Consider the following 17690-nt stretch of genomic DNA (forward strand, 5'->3'; position numbering starts at 1 on the left):
TGTTGAGCCGGTCCCTGCTTTGAGAGACCTATTCCGTCCATTCCCTCCCAGCAGCCCTGGGAAGACAGCTCTTCCATGGGGTGATAACTGTAGCACTCACCGTGGGAGAACTTCATTAGTGTAGTGCTTGGATGATGTATGAAAGTTATTTTCAGTTGCAAGTGATGAATGTTTAAAATGTTTTAGGGCACAGTGTTTTTCTTTCAGCTGCAGCTTTAAAAAGTGTTGTATTATTAAATTAAGAAATATATGAACTTGAGAGCCAGAGAGATCGTGCAGGGTTAAAGCACTTGCCTTGCATCTGGTCAACCCTGTTTCAAGCCCTGCTGTCACATGATACCACTAATGTACCCTCAGCTACCACCAGGGTGACCAAAATAATCCTGAGCACCTCAGGGCCTGAGCCACTGCCTCATGGCCTCCTCAGGTCCTTACATTGAACTGCCCCTGTGTCGTTGGCTGAAAATCCCTGTGATAGGCTCTCGGGATCCCAAGCACTGCTTAGAAGCCTGACACCATCCTCAACAACTGAACAACCAAAATAACGGTTTTTGAATAATTTTTTTTAACCAAGTATGAAAATAGAAGTCAGATTTTACCAACCTTCTCTGCAGGTTCAGCAGACTATGAAACCACCTATCATGGACAGCTTTGTAATTGTGTATTTCACGGTGATTCAAAAAAAAAAAAAAGAACCTCTGTGCCTTGTGCTTTTTTCACTATTGTATTTGAGAATCACGTTCAAACTCTGCTCATTTAAAACCTTGGGAAGGTCATATTTGTGCATGGCGATGATTAGATTGGGGGCAGGAAATGTGAATGGTTTCTTGTGTATGGGTCCCTTTACTTTCCTTTGCTGTAAGAGCTCTGTAGAGAAAAGGAATAACACACTCAAGAAAGAGAGAGCCCCTATACTCTCCTCAGCCTTAGATTTGAAAGCATTAAAGTACACATCTTGAGAGGGGTAATGTGGGAGCCACATGTGCTCAGGTGCCATATGTGCTTGGCCCTGTGGGCTCAAATAGCACATTGGCCTTGGGCAGCATATGCACCAAGGAATTCTTAAGGAGAGGTATAAGAGATGTTTGCAGTATTCCAACTCAGTAGTAGGGAGGCCGGAGAGATATTACAGAAGGTAATATGGAGTGACTTATCTTGCACATGGCTGACCTGGGTTCTGTACCTTGTACCACATATAATTCCCTAAACACCACTAGGGGTGATCCCAGAGCACAGGACCAGGACTAAGCCCTGGGCATTGCTAGGTAAGACCCACAAACAAACAAACAAATAAACAACTGAAAACTAGAAAATAACAGATTCTGTAGTAAGGACACCGCAGCTGAATTCGACATTTGGCTTCAGAGAGTTTTAGGTTGTTGTCACTCCCATATATAATATGAAATGAAGTACAAAACGGTAAAATTGTCTGTAAGATGCAACTGTTGGGAGTCCTGGGGTATGGAGTGACAGGGGAAGTGTTAAGTGTTCCAGAAGACCGTGGGCTACATTATGAACTTAATAGGTTACAGAGAAATGGATGGCAGATGTGAGGAGAATGAAAGATTATTCTTTTTTTATTTTTTTGCTTTTTGGGTCACACCCGGCGATGCATAGGGGTCACTCCTGGTTCTGCACTCAGGAATTACTCCTGGCGGTTCTCAGGGGACCATATAGGATACTGGGATTCGAACCTGGGTCGGCCACATGCAAGGCAAACACCCTACCCGCTGTGCTATCGCTCCAGCCCCAGGATATGTATATTTTTAAAAAGTCCTTTGCCTTGTGTTTATTCTAAGTCATTTTATGGACACATAATAAGGAGAGATATGCTTTAAATGAACCAATCCTAATTTAGACAGACTGACACCTTATTGAAGGTGGAATAGTTGGAATAGCTTGGAATTGTGAACACCCAATTACTGTCTTTCGGTAGGGCGAGGAAGGAAGGGAACCTGGGGCTGTTGGCGGAGAGACTCTCAGAGTGATGGTGGGTGTGGAGTTAGAACAGCGAGTGCCCGAAGCTCTGTTATTAAAAGCTTTCCAAATCATGGTGCCTAGATAAAGGAATTAAAAATGTTTCTGTATTTCTAATATGATTACTTTATCTAGCAACGTGCTCTCCTTTTGTGTGCGGGATGACTTACATTTAATGTTTGTGGAATCCTCCTGGTTGTCAGGATGGTGGGGATAAATTATAGCAACTGATGTCAGCCTACTGGTCCATTGTAGACATCTTGTTTCACCAGGAGTGAAGGTTATGTGGAGGAGTCTTAGTAGTTAGGTAGGACCCCAGCACCCCTGGCTCTCCATTCCTGCCCTCATCCTGCAGTATAATGGGGGCATGTGTTTAGGCCTTATTCCCTTGGCAATGCTCTTGAGGTGACCCAGAGCCGGGTGCACTGTCTGTGACTTGTTAGAGTTCTCAGCAATTCTAGGGTTCTTGGAACCCATGGTACTAGCCAGGCAGCTTTATTGGCCAGTAGAACAGAATGTTGGGCATAGGGTTCAGTGAGGTCATTATCTGGTGCTATGGAGTGGTGGGTGGTTCCCATTGACGAGGAGGTTGTATGCAGAGCCCCATCAAACCTTGTCATCCCTTCCGAAAGAGAGACAGTTAAATGAGAACATGGGAGCATTAGCTCATGGACCCATCAAGGCTAGAGGGAGAAATGGAGGGAAAAGCAGAGGCAGAGGAGGAGGTAAAGAAAGAGGAGGAAGGAAAGATGTCGGTAAAGAAGGTAAAGGTAAGGGAGTGTAAAATTTTGAATTTGTGGTACAAAAAAGTACATGGTTTTAATTTTTTTTATCCTATTCTTCTTCCTATTTGAAGCAATATTTGCCATGCTTTCTGTTAAATTTTTTTATTAGAAAACTATTTTTGGCCCATATTGATAGTGCTTCGTGGCCTAGCTTGGTGCTTGGGAATCACTCCTGGTGGTGCTCTGAGGAGCATGTGGTTCCAGGGATCAAACTCAGGTCTCCTTGCATGTAAAGTATGGGCTCCAACCTGTTGAACTATATTTCCAAGCCCCACTGTAAACTCCTTGTTATATCACAGAGAATTAAAATTTACATAGGGAGGCGCTGCAGAGATAGTACAGCAAGGAGGGAGTTTGCCTTGCATATGGCTGACTGACCCGGGGTTGATTCTCCAGCATCCCGAGCACCACTAGTGTAGTGTACTACTAGTGTACACCCCTTAGTGTAGAGCCAGGAGTAACCCCTGAGCATCACCAGGTGAGGCCAAAAACAAACAAACAAACAAGCAAATAAGCAACCCCCCAAAAAAAAAATCAACAAAAAGTTTACATGTGGAGGACAGAAATGCTTTACATCTACTTGTCTCCTTGTATCTTAATAAGCACTATAGCTCTGTAGCACTGTCATCCCATTGTTCATCGATTTGCTCGAGTGGGCACCAGTAATGTCTCCAATGTGAGACTTTTTGTTACTGTTTTTGGCATGTGGAATATGCCACAGGTAGCTTGCCAGGCTCTGCCGTGTGGTGGGATACTCTCGGTAGCTTGCCAGGCTCTCCGAGAGGGATGAAGGAATCAAACCCAGGTTGGCTGCGTGCAAGGCAAACGCCCTACCCACTGTGCTATCTTAATAAAGAATACCTAAATTACTTTTGTAATAGTATATTGATTACTTTCTTTTTTTCTCCCACCCCAGGGATAAAATGTATGTAAACATTGGCCTCACTATTTAAGATTTTAATAGAAAGGCTTATTAAGTATTTTTTATTATATACATGCACTTGTGTGCAAATTTGCTGCTCAGAATGGGACTGTTAAAAAAATCAAGATGAGAAATATTCAGAAAAACCCTTGTCATTGACAGCACCCCCATCCTTATTTTTGTGTCTGTGTGTAGGATCCTTTGACCCTTAGGAAATAGGGCTGCGTTTGCAGGGAGCCTTGCACTGACAAGACTTTCCAGTTTAAATTTAAATTTAAATTTTCTTAAATTTTTTTATTTAATAAGATTAGCCCCCCCCCAAAAAAAAAAGATTAGCCCTTTTGCTCAATTGCAAAATCAAACCACTCATGGTAAAGGATCTTCCGTCTGAGGACCAGAATGCCGGCCAGTGGGCCAATGAGGATGATTTGTCCATAGTCTACTGAATGCAGAGCACTGTCCAGGCCAGTGCGCCATGTACATGCCGAAGGAGCCTGAAGGCCCTTGACTCCAGCCAGGAGTCTTCATAGGCCTTGAGACAGTCAGGTACCATTTTGTACCTGTGTATGGTAAGATGTGGTTCAGTCAGAGATCTATTATTCCATGTCCAAAGGAAATAGCCCCTCAGGGTTGATTCCTGCTTGGAAGTGGACAAAGGCTGCTATTTTCAAAGAAAGGGCTAAATAGCATGTTCTTCTGTGAACTCACATGGTTTGTCAGCAGATTGAGCTTCCCTTTCTCTTTTTTTTTAAATTGCATCACCTGAGATAGACCCTTAAAACTGTTCATGATTGGGTTTCAGTCATACAGTGTTCCAAACACCATCTCTCCACCAGTGTACATTTCCTAGCACCGGTGCCCCCAGTTTTCCTCCCATCACCCCACCCTTGCCTGTGTCTATGGCAGTCATTTTCTCTCTCTCTCTCTCTCTCTCTCTCTCTCTCTCTCCCTCCTTTGATCAACAGAATAGTTCTCTATTACTAGTTCTGTTCAACTTACATTATTCAAATAAGTAAAATAAATCAGGTTCCCAGATGTATTCAGCCTACCAACCCTTTTTCTGGAACAAAATTACTCAGTGTGCCCCCACTCAAAAGCTGTTTTGTTTAAGTGAACAAACAAAATGCACCCCCCCCTGCCAATTGAGGATTTCCCTGGATCTTTCCAACACCCCTTGATGCTAGAATGGTATCAGTTCCTTTGGGAAAATCTGAAAATGGAGAAAATAGATTCAATATTCTTTTAAATTTAATTTTTTTGTTTTGTTTTTGGGCCACACCCAGTGGTGCCCAAAACTTACTCCTGACTGCTCCAGAATCACTCCTGGCAGTGCTCAGGGACCATATGTGGTGCTAGGGATCAAACACAGTTCAACAAGACAAGTGCCCTACACTGTATACTAACTCTCTTGTCCCCGATATTATTATTTTAACTTAAAAATATTTCCCCTAGCTTTGTTGAGATAACGCTAATATAAGACTGTGTATAGGTATAGGCATACAACATTATGACTTGATATGATTCTGTTGTGAAACAATTGCATAAGATTAGTCGAACACAGTCTTCACCTCATGGGGATATACTTTTTTGTGTGTACAATTCTCAGAAACTTTCAGATATGCATTATTAACCGTGTTATAAAGTGCTTTTGTACAGTGAGCCCTCTGCATATGACAACAGGCAGAGAGGGAGGGTACTTAAATGAAGATGATTTCTTCCTGGATATTCTTTAGTTTTTCCTTTCTTGAGTGTGGGATTGGAGGCATTTCTTGTGGCAGCGTAACTATTAACCAGGCCTCCTTAGAAGTGGAATGCTGGGGCTGGAGCAATAGCACAGCGGGTAGGGCGTTTGCCTTGCATGCGGCCGACCCGGGTTCAATTCCCAGCATTCCATATGGTCCCCTGAGCACCGCCAGGAGTGATTCCTGAGGGCAAAGCCAGGAGTAACCCCTGTGCATCGCCAGGTGTGACCCAAAAAGAAAAAAATAAAGAAGTGGAATGCTGCTGGGGACCACCTTAGCCTTTGTGAGCTTTGCTCGGCAAGCCTGTCTGTCTGCTGTGGGTGGTTGAGGTTTGTCAGGAGGGAGAGGGTGGCTGGAACCTCCTCTTCCCCTTGAGGGAATAGTACCACCTGGTATAGGGAGCCTGGGAAGGATCAGCTGTGTTTTCAGAGGGGCAGGCTCAGGCCCTAGAGCGCTGAGATTTGTTTTAGGTTCCCAGAGAGCAGGTTCTCTCCCCTTCAACACAACCCTGCACATCAGAATCTGTTGCTGACAGGTGAGGCGTTGAGCTAATTTTAGGTGATATCAAGAGCTGATGAAGACTTTTGAATGGGAAAAGGAGTCTTTTTTTTCTAGTCAGGAATTTTTTAGAGGCCATAGAAACCTTTTAAAGAAAGGTTTTTTTTCTTCTGACATGGATTCTTTCCCTTCAGGTGCTAGGTTATTTCTCATTGAGGAATGAATGGCTGATGAGCTTTGGTTTGCACTAGAACCAGTCTCTAGAGAATGAGGATAAGGTGGAATTTTCTTGGCTTCTATATCTCCTGTAGAGTATGTTGTTAACTTAGATTAGTAGGTCAGCAGGGATACCAAATTCTAAAATCACTTTTATCACTGTGTAGAACTTTGTTTCCTTTTTTTTAGTGTTTCTACCATTTTTCCTCCTGCCTAAAGGCACAGACGAGTATTCTCTCAACATTTTCTCTTATTCCTTCCCCTCTCTTTCTCTTTCTCTTTCTCTTTCCTTTCCCTCCCTCCCTCTCTCCCTCCCTCCCTCCCTCCCTCCTTCCTTCCTTCCTTCCTTCCTTCCTTCCTTCCTTCCTTCCTTCCTTCCTTCCTTCCTTCCTTCCTTCCTTCCTTCCTTCCTTCCTTCCTTCCTTCCTTCTTCATTCCCTCCCTCCCTTTCTCCTTATTTACCTCCCTATCTCCCTTCCCAAACCCTTTCCTCCCCATATTTTCCCTCCACTTTTTTTCCATTTTATTTTAATGCCATGATTTACCAACTTGTTCATGGTGATTTGTTACAGGCGTTCAATATCCCAGTACCAACTCCACCACCACTGTCACTTTCCCTCCACCATTGTCTCTAATTTTGCAACCAACTCTCAAGCCTATCCCCAAAGGAGACCCGTAATAATTTACTTTATATTGCTTGTAACCACTAAATGGCTAATAGAAATGTTCAAAAAATACTTCATTAAAAGAGAATTTGTGAAAATTGTTCGTATCTCACCAGGGGGACATTAATAAACTTGTCTGAAGTTTATTAAGCTGTGCTGCTTGCTAAGCCTTCTGTGTTAATGCTTTTGTTAGTTGAACTTGGTTGGATTCTACGTTACATGACATCCAATCTGGTGTGCTCCTACTGGGATATTAGTATTGTAGCTTTTGGAGATGTTACTCCAGAAAGTCCAGAGTATATTTACCTGGGCAGTGAGCTTACCTGGCAGTGGCAGTGAGACGTGAGTGTGACTGCAATGGCTCCTGGAAGTATGGGAAGGTGGGGAGAGATCACCCATCCCTCCTCTGAGAAGACCCAGCAGAGTTTTCAGCCAATAAAACCTGGTGTATGTGAAATTTTCAGCAGGTTAGCATCTCTGTGGAGGTTAGTTGTGAGGCGATGGAATCTGTTTCGAGGCTGGCAGCAGCTGTCGTGGTGTGAGTGCCTCTGCTAAGGCTTCGGTAGGGCTGAAGCTTGGCCCACGCCCTCCCAAGATTGCCCTGAAAGTCTCTGCCAGGGCTGGTGTATTCAAGAGAGTTTTGCGGCTAGTTGATCTCTTTCGGGTTTTAATGATGAGTCCCTGGAACAGGGTTGATGGATGAGCTTCCATGGCACTGGTGTCGGGACGGGAGTGTTGGGGGTTGGGGGGTGGCTGCTGGGGCTTCTGGAAGTTCAGGGAGGTGCGGGGAGGTCACCTACCCAGACTCCAAGAAGGCTTAGAGTTTTCAATACCCTCCCACCCCCACACTATGTACCTGACATTTTTTGCAGGTTAGCATCTCTGTGGGGCTCCGTCATGAGGCAGTGGAGTCGGGCCAGTTGGTAAACTCATTGTATTTTTTTGTTCCTCCCTAGGACATCTTTGAAGATGCATTGGACACCATGTCTATGTAAGTAGTGAAATCAAAAAGTATGTGGTAAAGTTATGTCATATAAAACATTGTTCTTTTTATATTACTTGCTCTCAGTTTTTTAAAGTGATAAGATTTATATATAAGAGTTTTGCTTTTGGGTGAATTTCCTATAAGCCTAAAGAGATTTTGTGAATGGCATCCTGTCAGATAAAAAATAATACCATAATCTGTCCAATTGCTATTGCTAGAAATTTTGGCTATTATATTAAAATTATTAAGAAATATTTTCATATTTATAGCTTTGTTATATTTATTTATTTTGGGGTCTCCCAGACCCTTCCTGGCTATTCTCCACTCAAGAATTAGTCATAGTGCTAGAAATAACACATTATTTTTTCTTTTTATGTTTTCTATACTTCCTGAATATTCTATAATGAATATAAGACAATGGTTCAAGGTAGAGGCCTGAGAATGTGGTGCTGTTTTGGTTCTTTGGTGCTGAGATGATCTGGGTCACCCTGGTATTACGGGGGGGGGCCCCCCGAGGAGGAGAAGGGGGGTGGAGGTGGGAAGTACAGTTAGGGTCACATTTGTTGATGCTTGAGTCCTGAGGGCTACACCCAGGAATTCTCTGGGGACCATGTGATTCCAGGAGTTGAACTGGGCATGGCCATAAGGAAGGCATGCACCTTTCTGTAGTATCTTCCCAGTCCCTTTGTTCTATTTAATATCAACTCCAAAGGTTAACTTCACAGAGGATTTCTGAATTAAAAGGGATAATGTTTTTATTGCTCTTTATCTACTTCAAGTTGTCTTTCTGTAAAAGCTTGAGTTCCTAAAGTACCACAGACTAACTTAATGCAGTTTATTGTCTCTAAGTAATGAGGCTGAAGCCCAAGGTCAGGGTGCATAGTCAGGTTGGGGTGAACACTGGCCGTCTCCTGCCCTGCAGGCTGCCTGTCCTAGTGTGAGCCAGAGGAGAAGGGAGGATGATGGGGAGGGAGGGAGCACTGAAGGGAGAGGATGGGGAAGAGAGCTTTCCAGTGGCTATTTCAAAGGCATTAGCCCATCATGAGGACCCTAGAGCAGGGTCCCCAGTGATCTGACAAAAGCTTTATTCCCATGCACCCTCATATTAAGGGTGCAGCTGTGGATTTGGGGTGAGGGGAACAGAATTCAGTTAATAGCACAATCAAGAGTTTTATTAGTTTATGTGACTGCTATACAAGTGAATTGGCTTTAGGTAACCTAGCTTTTATTTGAGACAGTTCTCTACTTAGATCATATCTAATTTAAAAAAAATTCATTATTGTCATTGTATATAGTGCATTCCATTTTCTTTCATATGAATTCAAGTCTTTGTCTCTAAATTATTTCTCAGAGTTTCTTCTATATCAATAAATTAAAAAAAGTACTTGTTCTAAGTTTTTGTTATATTTTCTGCCTAGATATTTCTCCTTTTATTCTGTGGGGGTTTGGTGGCGGGAGTAAACCCGGTGGGGCTCAGGGCTCACTCCTTGCTCTGTGCTCAGGGGCCATACGCAGTGCCAGAGACGGGAGCTCGGTGAGCTTGTGCTTGGCCCTCTGCACTCTCTCTGGCTCCCTAGTCACTATTTTTATATTAGTTACACCTTTGTAGATTGCCCAAGAGTTATAATTTTATGTTAAATATTTCTGATTTAAAAAGCTAATTCGTAATTAGGATATAAAATTAGAATGCCATTGACTATATAATCAATGTTCCTGCATAATTTTCCCCACTGCATGCTCCACCCTTTTGAACATGCAGTGGGGAACATGTTCCACTCACGTTCCATACTGGTGCCGAAAAAAAACCCCAAACAAATAATAAACAAAACTTTACATAATAGCTGTTCCACTTCTTTTTTGGACCCTTCCTTTCCACAAAACTTGACATAAAACCTGTGAGAATTATGCAGTGAAATATGTGGTGCATTTTTAGTTTGGAAAATCTTCAGTATAGAGGGTTTCTATATATCCCACAGTTTTTTCCTCCTGTAATGAATTTCTTACAATAGCACAGCAGGTAGGGCGTTTGCCTTGAAAGAGGCTGACCTGGGTTTGATTCCCCCCATATCTCTCAGAGAGCCCGGCAAGCTACGAGAGTATCCTGCCCACACGGCAGAACCTGGCAAGCTGCCTGTGGCGTATTTGATATGCCAAAAACAGTAACAACAAGTCTCACAATGGAGATGTTACTGGTGCCCGCTTGAGCAAATCGATGAACAATGGAATGAGTGCTACAGTGCAGCATAGTAATTTGCCACAATTAGTATTAATTATGTGGATGCATTATTGTTATTAACTAAAGTCTATGCTTATCTTTTGTCCCTTTCCAGACATTACAAAACCTTTAACTTTGGTTAGGCTCCTCTTGGCTCTGACAGTTTCTCAGACTCATTTTCATTGAATTTGACAGTTTTGCCTTGTTTTGCTCCACTATTTTTGTACGCTGCCTTTCAGTTGGGATTTCAGTTTGAGAGTTTTCAGTCCATTTGTTTGTTTTTGGTCTTGGGACACTGCTGGTGGTGCTCAGGGCTTTCTCTTGGCTCTGTACTCAGGAATTACTTCTGGCAGTGCTTGCGGAGGCTGGGGAATATGGGATGCTGGGGATTGAACTAAGTAGCAAGTGCCCTACCTGCTGTACTATCACTCTAGGACTGTTACTTGGTGGTGGTGGTGGTGTTCTTTTTAAATCCCCATCATTATGAAACTGAGCCTGTGTGTTTTTGAATGGAAACCAGACATTCAAAATCCTCTTCTCACAGCATCACATCTGAGATACAGGTTTATCAAGAAGGCTTACTACAGTTGATGCTAAACTGGTTCACCTGGTTTATAGGAGTGTTTGTCAGGTCTCTTGAGGGTAGAATTAATCTATCTTGCCTTTCCTTTTTCCTTCCGGACCCAGTGGAAGATCATCTGATTGCATAATTTTTAAAAAATTGCTTTGAAGGTGAGCTCATTATCCACCACCCGGAAACTTATAGTCATTCAACTGCTTGTAGTCCTTCAGCTCGACTGCCTCTGCTGGTCCACCGTGGGTGTTGGCAGGAACTGAGTGTTCCTGCAGGAAAGGGAGAGGGCAGGTAGATCAGATAGCTAGGAAGGGATCATGCTGGGGGCTAGTGATTGGATGAATTCATCAGCAGCAGCCACTGCCATTCCCACCTGGAAGCTGGAACAGCCAAACTCAAGAGGGGTCCAGGCCTCAAAGATGAAAACAGGTGGGGCCGATAGAATCTGTGTGACCGGCAGCTGTGCACCTGAGCCATGCGCTGCCTTGCGTTAGGCTTGGAGGAGCATTGTCAGCAATGAAGAGTGGCAGTTTTTTTTTTTTAAATCAAATTGGAAACAGTTATTTTATATTTTCAGTGGGAAGAGTAAAACAGTCACCATTGTTTTAAATAAATATTTGAGCATAATGCAAAAACCAGCAATTCTTTTTTGATGGGTAAGAAAAGGGGGGGACACGGAGCAAACTGCAGACCCCAGGTTGGAGAGACAGACAGGTGAGTAGAGGGAATGGCTGCTTATAGAGCAGAGGATGCTAAATATACCTCTCAACACACCCCCCCCCCCCTCCACACACCTGGTTTGTGGCATGGATAGGGGGATGGGGTGGTGGTTACAATTCTAATCACAAATTTCCAGAGAGTCAGTGTGGACAATGCTCAGACTTAAAAAGAAATGTCAGAGGGGGTCCTTCATGGTATTGTGGAAATGTCAGAGTGGGTCCCTCATGGTATTGTGAATTTCCAGGAGCTGACCAGATTCCCATAGAAAATACTAGAGAAAATTTTATCCTGTGGGCTTTTCTCTTTTCTCAGTGGTTAGTTGATGACTTCAATACATGGCTCTCAGCAGTGGGCAGATTTAGCAAGCAGAAACCTCAGTAAGGATATTTCCAGGGAAGATGTGCAAGCTAACAGATGAGGGAGTCTTGTTTTATTTCCACACAGGACAACTGTTTCTGACTCTCCTTTCTACTTACTGGGTTTACTATTGTAGTGTAGTTTGCCTTCTTCTGGATCTTTGTGGTGTATTATTTTAACTGAGCAACAATTTTGGGCAGTTGCAGTGTTTGCAAAGTGATAGATCATATAAACAACTTCAACTGATAAACAAAGCTAAAAGATTTGAAAAAAGAAAAACATTTAGTGACACATTGAAGATGTTTTAATTACTGATGATGTCAGGGATAAATCTAGGGTCTCTCACATATGAAGCATGTTCTCTACCACTGAGCTGCATCTCTGGCCCCTGAGTCCTTTATAAAAATTGAAATTGTGAACTGGGAGATAGTAAAGCCAGTAGGACACTTGCCTTGCACATGGTTAATCCAAGTTTGATTTCCAGGATCACATTTATTCCCCTCACTCCTTGCAGAAATGATCCTTGAACACAGCAGAGCCAGGACTGAGCCCTGAGCACTGCTGAGTGTATGCACCCCCCCCCAATTTTGGGGAAATTTTTCCTCTGAGCACAGCCAGTAGTAAGCCCTGAGCACCACTGATGTATGCTCCCCCTAAAAAAAAAAAAACAAGATAAAAAAACTCCAAACCAAGACAAATTAAAAATTGCTTATGAACTTTTTGAACTGCTTTAATGAAGTAAGTGTGGTCTTCTATAGAGGGAAGGAAGGAGGGAAGGATAATTAGATCCATTTTATGATCTGTAGAAACTTGGCCAGAAGATTTGCCCCGCTGCAGTATTTTGCTTCCTGTTTTGACAGTTGATTACATCTTGACCACAGTCAGCTGTTCTCAGGGTGTACTGCTTCCTCGGCACTCAGGGATCACTCCTGGCAGGCTCAAGAGATCATATCTGGTACCTAGGCTCATACCTGGGTCAGTCTTGTGCAAGGCAAGGGCCTTATCCTTCGTACAATCTCTCCAGTCCCCCTGGCCTGAGTTTCCTGATGCTCCCGTCACTGGGTGTCCTCCTTTCTCAGTCTTCATGCACAACCACCATCTCTGACAATATTGGCATGGGGAGTCTTTATAAATTATGGTGAGATGAAAGCTAATAAATCAAATGTTTCAGGGACTTCCAAAGAGAGTTGTCCTCTTGTTGGGAGACAGAAACATCTGGTATTGGTTTGATCAGATTAGATCAGGCTCTTTCAGGGTGGTATGGCCATAGCATTTCTCAAAGCACTAGAAATTGAATTTCCGTAACAACCAGCAATACCATTTCTGGGAATAGACCCTGGGAGGACACAGTAGAAATACTACCTGCACTTATATGTTCATTGTAGCACTATTTATAATAGCCAGAATCTGGAAACAACTCAAGTGTCCGGGAACAGATGACTGGATAAAGAAATTATGATACATCTACACAATGAAATACTACACAGCCACCAGGAAAAATGAAGTCATGAAATTTGCTTATAATTGGATGGACATGGAGAATATCATGTTGAATGACATGAGTGAGAAGGAGAGGGACAGATATAGAATGGTTGTACTCATTTGTGGGACATAAAAATATAGTATGAGACTAATATAGTAGAAACATGGGCCAGGAGGATTGGTCCATGGTTGGTATTGGTTTTGAGTTTTAGAATCACTTAGGTTAAACAGCAATAACTGTGGGCACAGTTGTTGTTGGGTCAGAATTATTTCTGGCTGCTATTGAGGGAAGAGAGTGGATTAACCACTAGTGCTTTTGATTTGCCTCTTGAAAACCACTGAGCAACAGAACAAAACTCTAATGAATGGTTGCATACTAGTCAATCAAGCTGGATAATAATTAAAAAAAGATTATCTTTTTTTAATGTGAGTTTAGCAAAGTCAGAGGAGACAAAACTTGTTTTCAAAAATTGTTACAATAGATGCAGGTTTAATTTGTTCTCAGCAGTGTTCTTTTCCATCACACCTTATTATAATTTAAAATTTATTCTTATATAGAAATATGTATGTGCTTAAATCCCAAGGCAGTAAGAGCAAGGAGGGTATAAATATGTTTGTGAGCAAGAACTATCGTGACTTTGCCCTCACCATTTGAGTTGAAGCAGTCACTGGTTCTTAGCTAGGTGGTTAGGCGCTTATAATGGGAATAAAAATATTCTGTAGCATAGCTTTACTTCTGCTCTTTTCCTTCATATATTGAACAATAAATTGAGACTCAGGATTTAGGGACTCAGGCCTTAAAGTTTATAAGGCCAATGGCCTCTTTTGAGGTTCTCCTATGCTGTGGCTTAATTTAGTACGTCCCTTTTGTGTGACTAAGTATTATTTAGTTTAATGAATATACCACATGGTTTATCTGATAACATTCATAACTGATGAATGTTCAGGTTGTTTCCAGTGTGAATAATGCTGCTATGAAAAATTTTGAGCGACTCTTTATGTGGACATAGGTTTGCAGTTTTCTGGTAGGCATCTCTCTGGATTAAAACTAATGGGTCTTATGATAAGCCTATATTTCACTTTCTTAACAACATCCTAAGAACTTGAGTATCAATCCGATTTTTCATCTGAATATTAGTTACCATTGTGACCTATACATTCTAGCAGGTCGTGCATCCGCTAAGGGCAGTGGCAAACATAGATCTTTTCTCTAAGAGTTTAATTTTGGAGCTGTAGAGATAGCGCAGGGGGTTAAGTGCATGCTTTGCATGCAGGTTGGTTTGGGTTAGATTCCAGCACTCTGTAGTTGCCAAGCACTGCAACGGGAACCTCAAACCCAGAGGCTGGAGTAGCCCTTGAGCACCCAAACCCAGCCCAACCAACGCAAAAAAACTAAAGATCTCTTTTTTTTCTGAGTGTTTCCCTTCCTTTCTTTTCCTTCCTTCCTTCCTTCCTTCCTTCCTTCCTTCCTTCCTTCCTTCCTTCCTTCCTTCCTTCCTTCCTTCCTTCCTTCCTTCCTTCCTTCCTTCCTTCCTTCTTCTTTCCTTCCTTCCTTCCTTTCTCTTTCTTTCGAATCACCGTGAGATACAGTTACAGACTTACAAACTTCCATGATTACCTTTCAGTCACACAATGAGCACCCATCCCTCCACCAGTGCCCATTCTTCTACCACCAACGTTCCCATTATCCCTCCCACCATTCCCACCCCACCCCACCCCCTGCCTCGTGGCAGATACATTCCCCCCGCCCCTTCTCTCTCTCTCTCTCTCTCTCTCTCTCTCTCTCTCTCTCTCTCTCTTGGGTGTTATGGTTTGCAATACAGGTACTAAGAGGCCATCATGTTTGGTCCATAGTCTACTTTCTGACGCATCTCCCATCCCTAGTGATCCCTCCGACTGTCATTTACTTGGTGGTCCCTTCTCTATCCCAGCTGCCTTTTCTCCCAGCACTTGAGGCCTGCTTCCAAGATGTGGTGTGATCCTCCTTGCCCTTATCTCCTTGCCCTTATCTAAGAACAGCCCTTATGCTGTTCTTAGGTGTTAGTCTCCCATTATGTTACTTTATATTCCACAAATGAGTGCAGTCATTCTATAAAAAGCTTAAAGATCTTAACTTTGATCTACACCAGTGATGCTATCCATTTTTAGATGCATCCTGGTTTCATGGATGTCATGTCATGGAAAAGCATGTGCCCCGATAATCCAGTTAATGGACATAAAGTTTTCTAAAACTTTATGTTTAGCCCAGTGTTTTACCCCTGTATTTCCTACTTGAATTGCTTTTTGTTTATTTCAACTATGAGAAATGACAAGAATTGGTACCTGTCAGGAGTGCTTCAAAGTGTTCCTTTGGTACAATTGAAGGAGGTTGGTGGAGGCTGGAAACTTTATATTGTTGATGACAAAATGAGTGATCTATGAATCTCAATGGCCAGAGACTTTATCATTATAATTTTCCTCTCTGAAGGCTCAGGAACACCTCAACCTTGTGATAATATCTGTTCCACTACGTCTGAAAGTTAGAGATTCCTCAATTCCTAGGGTGACTTTTAGTCTTCCTGTCTCAGTGACCTTTGAGATGTAGCTACTTCTTTGTTTGGGGTCATAGTGATCATGCTAACAGGATGTAGGTTCAGTTATCTTTTATTTGATCATGCGGGATTAAACTGGATGTTTCACAAACATCTTAATTTATATGTCCCAAGAACTGAGTGCTGAAAGTAGGTAAAGGGATATACATGATATCCTGTCAGTACCTGTATTGCAAACCATAATGCCCAGAAGGGGTTGGGGAGAAGGAGAAAGAAGGGAGGGAGGAAGAGAGAGAGGGAAGAGAGAGAGAGAGAGAGAGAGAGAGAGAGAGAGAGAGAGAGAGAGAGAGAGAGAGAGGAGAGAAGAGTGGGGAGAGTGATGGCGGGAAGGAACTGGGAACATTAGTGATGGGAAATGTACACTAGTGATGGAATGGGTATTCGGTGTATGATTGAAACCCAATCATGAACAACTTTGTAACTGTGTATGTAATGGTGATTCAATTAAAAATGCAACCCCCAAAATCTATATGTCCCAAACTGGAGTCTTAATAACTGCCTCCTTCCTCTTCTGCCCTCCCCTCCTTTCCCCTCCCCTCCCCTCCCCTCCCCATCTTCCTCTCCCTCCCCCATTACTTTCTCCTCTTTCTATGTTTAAGCTGTACTTGGCTATGCTCAGGGCTTATTCTTGGCTCTGTGCTCAGGGATTACTCCCAACAGTGCTCAGGGAGCCATTTGTGATGTGAGGGACCAAACCAGGATTGACTGTGTGCTAGGGCGTTCTGGCCTTCATTCTTCTGAAACTTTCTTCTGTCAATCTTCTCTGTCTCTCTAAGTGTCTCCACCTACTTGCTTAGGGACTGTTTTGTGATAGATCAGCTTTGATTTATTTTCTTCTCTTTTATTTCTTTAATTAAAAGTCTTAGGATTTCTTTCCTGATCAATTATTTCCCGTCTGTTCACTTTTCTCCCCTCACTGTTACATTTTTCCCGGAATGCTTTTAACATCACCTAATGTGTATTCTTGTTTCTTTGGCTCTATCTCTCTCCTACATCTCATTCTCCTTTTAGCAGCCTGGGCGATCTTGTTTTTAAGAGAATTTTAATATGAAAAATTCAAATCACTGAAAAAGCAGAGAAATTTTTAAACGGAACTCTTATATTCTCATCACGTAACTTCGACACTTGTCAACTCAAGCCAGTTTTATTTTATCTATAATATGCCCTTTGGTTATTTGGAATCAGGTCTTAGGCATAATTTATTTCTACCTCTAAATATTTCAGTATGCACTTCTTAAAAACAAAGATGTTCTCTTACATAATTCAAGTCCCGATACCAAATTCCATCTCCATCTCCAGATCTCCAGAGAGGGGAGCGATGCTAGAGATTAATTCCAGTTACCAAATGGTCAGTGATTGCTCAATCATGACTATGACTATGTGACGAGGCCACCATGCAAGTCCTCAGATGAAGGGCTCTCAGGAGCCTCCAGGTTGGGAACTAGAGTGTTCCCATGTGCCACTGTGCTGGGCCCTGAACTCCATGACGACAAAATCTCCCTTGTCCGGAATTTCAACTTACCTATCTCCTTGTCTGACTGTTCTGTATTATTTAGTATTCTTTGTAATAAATTGGTGCTTTAATGAGTAAAGCACCAATAAAGCACTCAAATATATTGTGAGCCTTTTCAGCACATTAATAGACCCCCCCCCCCCACATCCCTACCAGGAACATAGACCTCTGATTTACAGCCAGCTGGTAAGAAGGACACATCAGGTGGTCAGCAGAGCCAGGCTTGCATCTCATCTGAAACTGTACTCTTGGAATACTGAGCCCATAACTTTGGCACTCTTGGGAAACTGAACCCTTAATTTTGGTGTCTGATGCGCTCTGTGTAGACAGTATCAGAACTGAGTTGAATTCTTGGACATCTGCTTGTGCCCAAGAATCATATGTTGGTGTGAGAATTTTCTACCCATACACTTGTTGGAAATTGGCCGTAGGTCACCGGTGTATTTCC

The 17690-nt window shown here is 42.6% G+C and overlaps 1 protein-coding gene across 1 annotated transcript in view; it reads left to right on the top strand.

The window, feature by feature from the left end:
• The window catches only part of TTC39B (tetratricopeptide repeat domain 39B), a 113490-nt gene that overhangs the window by 24663 nt on the left and 71137 nt on the right, over positions 1–17690 (top strand). Inside the window, exon 2 of the mRNA XM_055122687.1 lies at positions 7762–7796. Coding sequence (XP_054978662.1) covers positions 7762–7796 — 35 coding nt within the window. The remainder of the gene's footprint in view (positions 1–7761; positions 7797–17690) is intronic.

This window comes from Sorex araneus, chromosome 1 (genome assembly GCF_027595985.1).
Source record: "Sorex araneus isolate mSorAra2 chromosome 1, mSorAra2.pri, whole genome shotgun sequence".
Taxonomy (NCBI): Eukaryota; Metazoa; Chordata; class Mammalia; order Eulipotyphla; family Soricidae; genus Sorex; species Sorex araneus.